Raw genomic sequence first — 10,126 nt, 5'->3', positions numbered from 1 at the left:
TCCAGCTGACGATACCGACATAACAATGCCACGTAATATAATATAACACAGCGTTACGTAAGAAAATCCAACACTTTGCGCTACACTCGTTTTTTGAGACAATGACGTAGGATACGTTCAGGTGTATCTCATTAGCTCATGACAATGTACATGACATAATAGAGTACGCGTGTCTCCGTCCACTTGGATAATACTGGTTAATTAGTACCTGCCCCACTCCATTCCTCCTTCGCCCTCCCTATTACGTTAGCTAGTCAATGACTTGGCTGCAGTAAGAGTTTCGTTTAAATTGTAACAAGATGCAGACACACTCGACATATAAAACATATCGGAGTTAGAAATTTGTCCGGGTTGACCTGCGAAGCAGCACGCAGGGATTGTCGATCTGTACGGCGATGTATGAGTGTGCACTGTGCCTGGCACGAGGCACACTCTGCCACGCTCTGGCACATTGTGCCACCAGTCACCAGCCACCAGCCACCAGCCACCAGCCACCAGCCACCAGCCGTCAGGAGGTGGAGATTCGTAGCGCGCGATGCTAGGTCATGTTCTTGTCTCGGAACACACTATCCTTAGAAATGCACAGCACGATGATGAATTCAGAGAAAGATGTGTGTTCGACGATTACAGATTATTCCAATTTTATTTCCCTTTAATGCCTCCAATTTTATGTCTTTCCTTAATTATTTCTTTCTTTTTCTCTTTTTTACCCTATAAAGGTGCCTCGTTGCACCTTCATAGTGTTAAGCAGTTGAGAGTTAAGCGGTACAATGTGTATCGCGTCCCAAAGTGATATAACACTATTTCCTAATCCACCAAGATCACATTCTTACAATTAGAAGAAGCGTTGCTTGTAGCGGCTGCGCTGCAGTAAAGGCAGTAAAGGCAGTAATGGCAGTAAATGGCCCCGCAGTCGATACGCATACGTCGATCACGTATCTCGACGTTCAATTGTCTTATTTCTGTTTCAGATTGAGGATGCCATGCTCATGTTTGACAAGCAAACAAATAGACATCGAGGTAAGAGATCTAGTTTTCTTGGTATTCTGTACCATCGGTGTAATTGTTATTTTTTAAGGGGCGAGAGAAGGGGTGGGGGAGGGGGGAGGACTTTAGTCACCACGTGTCATTATATTTATCCCGCGAGCCTAAGGGGTCTAACTACTTCAACGAGAAATACATACAATATTTATATTTTTATCTTTACGCCACTGTTCCATGCAGGGTGGGTGAATCGGAGGAATGTGCAAAGTACAATACAATAATAAGATCGATCGAGCTAATATTGCAACTAAAGCAAGATGATAGTACATTTTGCGTCCATGACAAAACAGACCGTAGTTGTCTCTCTAGGCCTCCGCACCCCGTCGGCCGACTCTGTCACGCACATTTTCGGACTGTTCTTGGTTCGATCATGTGAAAAAATTATGTCGCAGGTAAACCCTCGTAAATATAACCTTCGAGTATAGCCTTGCCGAGTCTCTTGATCGCTTATTTTTACTTCCGAATTTCTCAGGTTTGCCTGACCGCCCCCCCCCCTCCCAATTCTCGCTCTATTCCTGGAGCGTTATAGTTTCACTTGTTTAACAAGCAGCGTGCAAAAAGAATATATGTATATCCCTTAATCTAAGGACTGCCGCCAGTAATAATGCAAACACGCGGCAGCTCCTTAAATTAAATTCGTTTAATAATTTACGAACGGTCGGTTGGGGTTCCCTGAGGCTACCTGTCAGGGAGTAGCTACTTGCTAAGGGAATAATAGAGAATGAGCGATTTGGCGAGCGAGGGGAAAAATCGAAGAGGAGGAAGGGAGGATGGAGCTCGTTAAGTTTGAGTTAGGGAACAGTAAATAGTCATTAATGGATGAAACACTGTGTCGTTGGTGGTGGTGTTGGGAAGAGTGATTGTTGCCAGCAGTGGCCACATAGATGGATGTTTGCATTTATGCATGTTCTAAGAATTTTTAAGCCGACAGAATAGACGGAGAGAGAATTCATTCTTTTTAATCTCGGATCGCTGATGCCTATAAGAACCATAGGCAAAAATTATATGAGAATATTGTGATTAAGAAATTGCTATAGCAGCTTTAAGAAAGTAGCCCAAGACATTGAGTGTAAAAGTTTAAACATAAGGAGCATATGGTAAGGAGAGTGATAGAGTGTGTGTGTGAGAGAGAGAGAGTGAGAGAGAGAGAGGGAGGGAGGGGGGGGTAGGCGAGGGAGTCGAGAGGGCGGCATTACGTTGCTTCCCTCGTATGCGCTCAGTGGATGTCGCAAAAATGAAAGTAGGACATGGAAAACGGGGGACTGCGTGCTGGAACAGCGGTGTGATTCAAATTATCTTCGTAACTCCCAGAAACATAGTTTAATATAATTTAATGTAATATTTCATTGGTTTTTCGTCCAATTATATATTTTCTTTCTAAATCTGTCTTTCTGTTACAGGCTTCGGCTTTGTAACATTTCAAAGTGAGGACGTGGTCGACAAAGTGTGCGAAATTCACTTCCACGAGATCAACAACAAAATGGTGAGTGAAGAGGAAGTTGTGTGAAGAGACTGTGTGACTTAATGGCTGTTGTAATGGCTCTAATGGATTTACTGGGACGAAAAAAGACGCAGTAACGCTCGAGTTGAAGATCGAGGGTTCTGGGTTGTGGACCGTGGGGGGCTAAGGGTTGTCGTCGATTGTTATGAGTTGTGTGGCTCGTGCAGCCCGAGCATCGTCGAGTTAACCAGGCAGAAGCAAACGGTAAAATGGCGATGGTGATGGTTGCAGGTCGAGTGCAAGAAAGCGCAACCGAAGGAAGTGATGCTGCCGACCAATCTGGCGAAGACGCGAGCGGCCGGGCGAGGCGCATACGGTGAGTTGGTGATGGTCGCGGCGACACCCCCGGGGGCAAGCTATCGGTACGCGCCGTACCCCATTCCTTCGGCGGGTGCTGCGGCTGCGCAGGCGGCGGCAACCGCTGCCACTTCCCATCATCATCATCATCATCACGCCCATGCTCATGCTCATCACGGTCATCATCCTCATCATTCATTGTTGGCGCCGAGCCTCGTAGGTGGGACGACGCACGGCGCCGCCGCCGCCGCAGCCGCCGCGGCTGCCGCCGCTGCGAATTATCAGTACGCCGCGGCACCCGCGGCTGCGGCTGCTGCCGCTGCGGCCGTTTACGATGTCAAAAGAGCACTCGCTGCTGCAGCAGCGTACAATCAGAGACCCCCACACTATCCCACCGCGGCCGCGGCAGCAGCCGCTTCCGCATCCGCTTCCAGGGCCGCCACCCTCACTTACTCTATGAGCGACCTCCTTGGCGTTCAAGGACTCGACATGGGGGCAGCCGCCGCCGCCGCCGCCGCTGTCTATCACCCGATACCCACCATTGGACTATGACCGAGCACCATTTTGACTCCCCTCACACGACCTCAATAGATTCAATCTCGTAGACTCTTTCGCTCGAAGTCCAATCGCTTGGTCCATAAAAACTTGATTACTACGACCCTCACGATCACCGCATCCTCGAACCTCTCTTTTTTCTTTTTTTCGATCCCGTCTATCGCGTACCCTCCGCTCTCGCTCACAGAGACTCCGATCTCCTTGCGACCCGGGCTTCACCTTTCTCTATCGGAATTCCTTGAGCTTCATAGCTGCGGGGGATGTGATTATCGTTGTGGGAGCATTTGCCACTTGAGGCGTTCCCTCGAGGAACACTGGGATCCTACTTGTCGTAGCCTAGAGAGATCGAGAAAGACTCGAAGGAGGTACATAGTAGCGAGTAGCTATACCGACGGGACCTCATTTTCAGCTAGACAGAAACTTAAAAGATTAATCATGAAGAATTTTAAGAAAAAGAAAAAAAAGACTGGTAGACCGATAGTTAGCCAGAATCGCAGTGCTAGAGACAATAGGGTAATCGGGAAATGTGTTACAAGTATGAGCGACACGTTCAAATGTCAAGAGACCACTGAATTACTAAAAATGTTTCTTTCCATAATTTGAATAATCTACAGATTCATGCCTACTCTCAGGTATATTCACCAAAAATACGTTTTCTTTTCGTCTTACGTTTTCATTTTAATCTTATGTTCGTGCCTCTTTGACTTTGCTCGTGCTTCTTCTTCTTCCTCTTCTTCTTCTTTACACGAGAGGATCGGTTACTCTTGTTTTTGGCATTATCATTGCCGCTATCGTGATTCTGATCACTGATCAGCATCCGGCAGACGTTTTTGTCTTCATGAACCTAGTAGCACACCCGCGATTATTCATTGATTACAAAGTGATGTAATTACACCGAAGAACGGTACGAATTACAATCAAAACCTCTTCAGTTCACATTCTGTGTACGTAATGCAAGAAAAGAAGGAGAAATGGAAAGTGATGCGAAGAATGAAAAAAGTTGAAATTTATTTGTCAATTAGCCATGACACTAATGACTGAAAATAGGCCCTTTCTCCTAGATTTCTCGATAAAGTTAACTGAACGAATACGTTCAATGGGTTTCGCAAAAGAGGTGGAATAGGACAACAAAGAAAATTTAAATATTTCAAGGGACAACGGTATCGGTCAGTAGTAGAAAAAGTTGGCAGTATACATATAAAGAATGAGAGGGCAGTCAGCATCTAATTGTAAGGGCTACATCGTACGTCGTGGTGGCGCTCGCGTTTTCTTCTTATTACATATTTCAAATTGTGAATGCATATCTTACCCCCAAAACTTTCCCATTCACTTGACTCGCAAAACAAAACGCGATGGACAAAGGAGACGAAAATGTACCTGGTGGTTGTTAACATATGTGTGTAAGCCTGAGAGTGTCTCTATAAATATGTAGTTTCGAAAAAAAAAAAAAAAAAAAAAAAAAAAAAAAAAAAAAAAAAAAAAAAAAAAAAAAAAAAAAAAAAAAAAGAGCGAATGCATTCGAAGGAACGGCGTCCCGTGCCGTGCCGTGCCGTGCCGTGCTTTCCTGTGCTTTCCTGTGCCGTTCACTTCCTGTACGTGACGACGCGTGTAAACTATGGTTGGACCAAGAGAATAGTGCCACTTTCAACAATGATTTTCCAATGGTTCGCGGAGCAGAAGAGTTCCTTAAACGTGGGCACTGATGTCGTTGCGGTTCGATCATCAGAGACAGGCAACCAACGATCGAAAACGAAAGATGAGCGATTAACGTTTCGTCGTTCTTAAATTAATACACTGCAAATCCAAATTCCCTATCCTTTCGATGGTAGTCACTTTTAGACACTAACAGGAGTGTCGTTATTTCCAAAAAATTTCAACGTAAAAATAACATACTTGTAAGTCTGTCAAAAGTGACTACCATAGAAATGATAGGGAAAATAAACACACTTGGATTTGCTGTGCAGTGTCCAATGAGACCGGTATTTCGAAAACTTTCAATTAGAAACGCGTTGTTGTTTTTCCATTGGGACCGTCTATCTGGTACGCAACCTGCCCGTCTCTTTACGCTCTCACGTCACGAAGTCTTCTCAGCCTTACGGCTGTTACTCTTGCAATAAAAATTCATACAAAAAAGGACAGCAACGATTTACTCGATGCTTCCGTTTATGGTATCATCCAAAATTTCATGAAATTTCATAATAAAGAGGTGTATTCTCAATACATGTAGTTCCTCCGTGGGACACAGCGTTACGTTAGTCGTTAATTTACAAAAAAAAAAATCAAGGTATTTGTATGTATGAATTTAGTAAAACAGTAAAAAAAACAGAAACACACCCTTAACGCGCGTGCGTGCGTGCGCGTGCGCGTGCGTCACGTCTGGAACACAAATCCCTGTACACTTGTACACTTATACATCTATAAACACATTCCCGTATTTATTACTAATAAAGTAGGTAAGGAATTGTTTTTAGTAAAGAAAAGAATTGTTTTGTACTCAGCGCTACTCTTATAGTATGTTTGATATCAACGGTATGAATACCTATGTCCTATGTCTTATGACGAAATCGCATAATTATTATACATATACTATATACGTATTAGTTGTATGATAGACCTATACATATCGAGGCAGTACACATATACGCTAGGCATAGGTATAGGTACATATAATTGTCTCATTTAGATATTTATTATAATCTAGGTTACTTAGGCTCGTTAGTTAGAGGGGAAAACTTGATTGAACTCTGCGTTCTCCTCTGTCGAATAGTCTATTATCTAGGTACTAGCGTTGCAAATAACACATCGATATCGCTAGCATAGATCTCTTGTCTTACTAGGCAATATAGTAAAATCTACGGTATTCGCGGGGGTTTCTTTCCGAGAAAGTGCCATCAATACAGGCAATCACGTATAACGGGAAATAGTTATTACAATATAACGAAATTATTAATTAATACTATAATTACGTAAGCAGCCGCTCAAACTGCTCATTCTTAACATTAACAGAAACAGAAATATTAAGAAAAATAATAAACTATAGTCATGTCCGATGCGCGGAATTTCTATTTACGTGTAACAGGATGTTACATGTATTGTATTCTTTTTTATTCTTGAAGCATTATGCTAGATGATTTTTCAACGTTTGAATATGAAAATTTATCAATTCGCGATTAATGAAACCCTCAATAAGAAGATTTTACTGTACTTCCTGATCATTCCATATTCGAGTTTGCTTCTCTCTCTCTCTCTCTCTCTCTCTCTCTCTCTCTCTCTCTCTCTCTCTCTCTCTCTCTACTTCTATTCATCTATCTATCTATCTATCTATCTATCTATCTATCCTTTTATCAATTCGTTCATTCAATCACGCATCCAACTGTTTCCTGTATTGTTTGATCGCGTGATTTACTTCGAGGAAGAGAACGAAATATATTTGGTAGTTTGTTTGTGATTCTTCATTGTTCGTCAGTCTTACAATTAGACATTATCTGACAGTGTATATCAGTTTCCTTAAATGGACTCGATTGGAACACTGAAAAAAAGAAAAAAACAACAGTGGATGTAATGAAAACCTATTACATTATATCCACTATCGCTTACAAGTTGCATTATCTCCATGTACCCTACATATATGCGACTGCTTGTGTATACGATGATCAGTTAGTACGACACGCTAATTCTTGCTGCCTCAGTCTTTGATTCGCTTACTCGTCATATTCACCTTGCTATGCGTTAATTTATTATTCGATATACATATAATCATTGCGATATCTTGCGCTGTTACATTAGATTGCCTTAATATCGAAGCTCAAATATGAAGATAATTAAAAGGCAAAAGGCGCGGGACTAACTTTTTATGTTTTTTTTTGTTTATCTCTCTTTTCTTTTCGCAAAATTAAGACTTCCTTAAGGCGCGCAATGAAAGCTCATCCGATTGCAACTGATCACGGTGAGAGCCTTATTTCCCTATACGAGAGTGCGCTGTCCTCCTCGGTGAAAGTTCTGAACGACCAGAATTCATGAGTACCTTGAAGCTGAAAGCTTGTCATTATTTAATGTTTTTTTTTTTTGGATTTTTCTGCTCCTGATTTTTATATTGATTTTGGGATCAATAAGATGTGTGTGCTGATTGAAAAATACGATGAAAAAGAAGGAGGGAGATGGAGCACTGGGCTGAGCTGCTTTGGAACTTGAAAGACGCGTACGTGCGGTACGCAATGTTAAATATAACAGGGTGAGATACGTTGTAAGATGTTGATAAGCTGCACAAGGGCAAGGGCAAGGGCAAGGGCAAGGTTGCATTCGTTTGCCAGAAGAGAACAGTGACGAACAAATGCAGACTCATAATACACACAAGAGTAGGGGATGTGTACGGTGAGGGGGTAGATGAGGTAATTCGATCGAGTCAAGAAAAGACGTCAAAAGTCAGCAAAACAGAAGCGCGAGACGTAATGTCTCAAAACCAGCCCAGATAGACTAGGTACGAAATCATAAACACTATTATTAATTTATGTCGGTGTAACTTAATTTTTAGAATAAAAATCTATACTTCGACCTACGTAATGTGAGATAAATATATGGTTCTGGAGATTAGAATAGCCAAATTGTAGATTGTAGATTGTGGTCAATGTTTTTGAATATAATACCTATTATATCGTATCGTCAATTTAATTAAATGTCGTAGTAGGTCGGTCATGCGCTGCCTGCATTATTATGGGTTTGGCTCGATTATTACCATCGCAGTCTGTCAGAGATACCGAGGCCTCAAAGATGACAGAGTCCGACAGCTTGTTATGCGAAAGCGATAGAGGCACTACCCTACCCCAGACAGCTCCTTCAACATCGTGAAAAGTTTCGAACAATTGACAAATTTTCAAAGTTTCAAGATCAAACCTTAAAAGGTACCGAATGAAAAGAGACGAGCCAGTGGTGACACTCTTTCCGAGGCTTGCACTAACATGTACCATCATAGAGCGTGGCAGCAACCGATCTTTAGTTCATCTAGGTACCTACACATATATCTAGTTGATAAGACACATATAGAACAACTAGTGCGTAAAACACGTTAAACGGTACTTAAAATTAACCAATACCTATGTAAAGGCTACAATAACTCTAGAAAATAGGGAAAATTTGTTTCTCGTAGATTGACATGAAGCGGCGCTGTAGTTTAGTGAGAGTCTCTAGTCGTCGAAATTTAGTAAGAATTTAGTCAAGAGTTAGTTAAAGGATAGTCTTCGCACTTGGTTGTGTGGTTTTTCATTTAGTGTCAAATTATGAAATTTCATGGATGCCCTCTTTATAACTAACCTAGATGCTTTCGTATACATTTTTTATTTTCTTATTATCTTCCCTCACGTACCGTTTGATACCACCGTTCCTCATTCCTGAATCCCTTAAATTTTTGACAGTATTGCCTTGAGCAATACTTTTATCCGAAACTCCGTCACAATCTCAATTCCATTCTCCGTCTCCGTCTCCGTCTCCGTCTCCGTCTTCGTCTCCGTCTCCGTCTCCGTCTCCGGTTTCGCTTGTGACTCAGCCTCTGATTCAGCCTCCACCTTTGCCATTAAATCTGCATCACAATCCGTCTCCTCGCCGTTTCTACATCTCTCTCTCTCTTTCTTTTATTGTCAGCGTATCGTTTGTGCTCACCACGTGTTTTGTATAATTCGGTGGCGGAGGCGGAGGCGGAGGCGAAGGCGAAGGCGAAGGCGAAGGCGAAGGCGAAGGCGAAGACGAAGCTGATGATAATGGTGATGGTGATGGTGATGGTGATGGTGAAGGTGGCCGTCATGGTGATTCTGATGGTAGTGGAGCTCCGCTCTAACTAACCGTTACCTACCCGTAGAATATAATCTTCTGCCCTCTCTGTTCAAACGTTAATCAGTCTTTTTTTCTTTTTATAGATTTTATGTGGTCCTTGGGAGCATTGCCTGATGGTAAGTATCTAAGGACAACGTTAATTATTTAATTAACATTCGATAAGATGAGGGAACGTGATTCCTAATGAAAATGGCGTGACTCTGTACTCTATATACTATTATCTTGATCTTATCTTGAGAACTCGGACTATATTATTAGCAATAAGAAATAATCAATTAATTGGGGATGCAACGCGCGAATGAGAGATTGATCGTTGTTGAAAGAATAGAGCGAAGACTAAGGCGAATCGTTGCGTTTCAATTGTTCACAGGTTTTCCAGCGGCAGCCTATGCGGCATACGCGGCGGGTCGCGGCTATTCAGGATATCCTAGTTTTGGACTGCCCTACCCAACAGGTAATCACTTTAGTCTTAATCATCATAATGTGCATCACGTTGGCCACTTGAATGTCAACTTGAGCCATATGCAAACGGCTCACACGACACATCACCACAATCCATCCACCCCAACTGCACTTTTTTACCATCCCAGTTTGGACCTCTACAACGCCATGCCTCTGTGAACTTGTGCAGAGTCTTTCGAGAATTTTGTCCGTGGTTTCGCGTCAAGCCCATACTTTGCTGTATAGTCGGCTGTACACACAAACTGGATATTTATTTTACTTATTTTCCTTATTTTACTTATTTTCCTTATTTTACTTATTCCTCGTTCCTCACTTCCCTCTTCGTTATTCAATCATTTGTTTTTCAATTGTTCATTCCCTGCCAGTTTTCCACTACAAATTTCTAAGTACCCACTCGCGGAGTCGGTCTCTACCCCTCTATCTCTCTCTGTCCCCTCCCCCTCC

General features: G+C 42.4%; 1 protein-coding gene across 19 annotated transcripts in view; it reads left to right on the top strand.

The window, feature by feature from the left end:
* The window catches only part of LOC107268823 (RNA-binding protein Musashi homolog Rbp6), a 206,405-nt gene that overhangs the window by 179,291 nt on the left and 16,988 nt on the right, over positions 1–10,126 (top strand). For all 19 annotated transcript variants that reach the window (XM_025086098.1, XM_025086100.1, XM_025086101.1 and 16 more), the window contains 5 exons: positions 972–1,020; positions 2,445–2,527; positions 2,777–2,861; positions 9,304–9,336; positions 9,591–9,674. In XM_025086098.1, the coding sequence (XP_024941866.1) occupies positions 972–1,020; positions 2,445–2,527; positions 2,777–2,861; positions 9,304–9,336; positions 9,591–9,674 (334 nt within the window). The remainder of the gene's footprint in view (positions 1–971; positions 1,021–2,444; positions 2,528–2,776; positions 2,862–9,303; positions 9,337–9,590; positions 9,675–10,126) is intronic.

Source organism: Cephus cinctus, unplaced genomic scaffold, assembly GCF_000341935.2.
Source record: "Cephus cinctus unplaced genomic scaffold, Ccin1 Ccin1_scaffold0593, whole genome shotgun sequence".
NCBI classification, from domain to species: domain Eukaryota; kingdom Metazoa; phylum Arthropoda; class Insecta; order Hymenoptera; family Cephidae; genus Cephus; species Cephus cinctus.
This window is presented reverse-complemented; position numbering and strand designations above follow the sequence as displayed.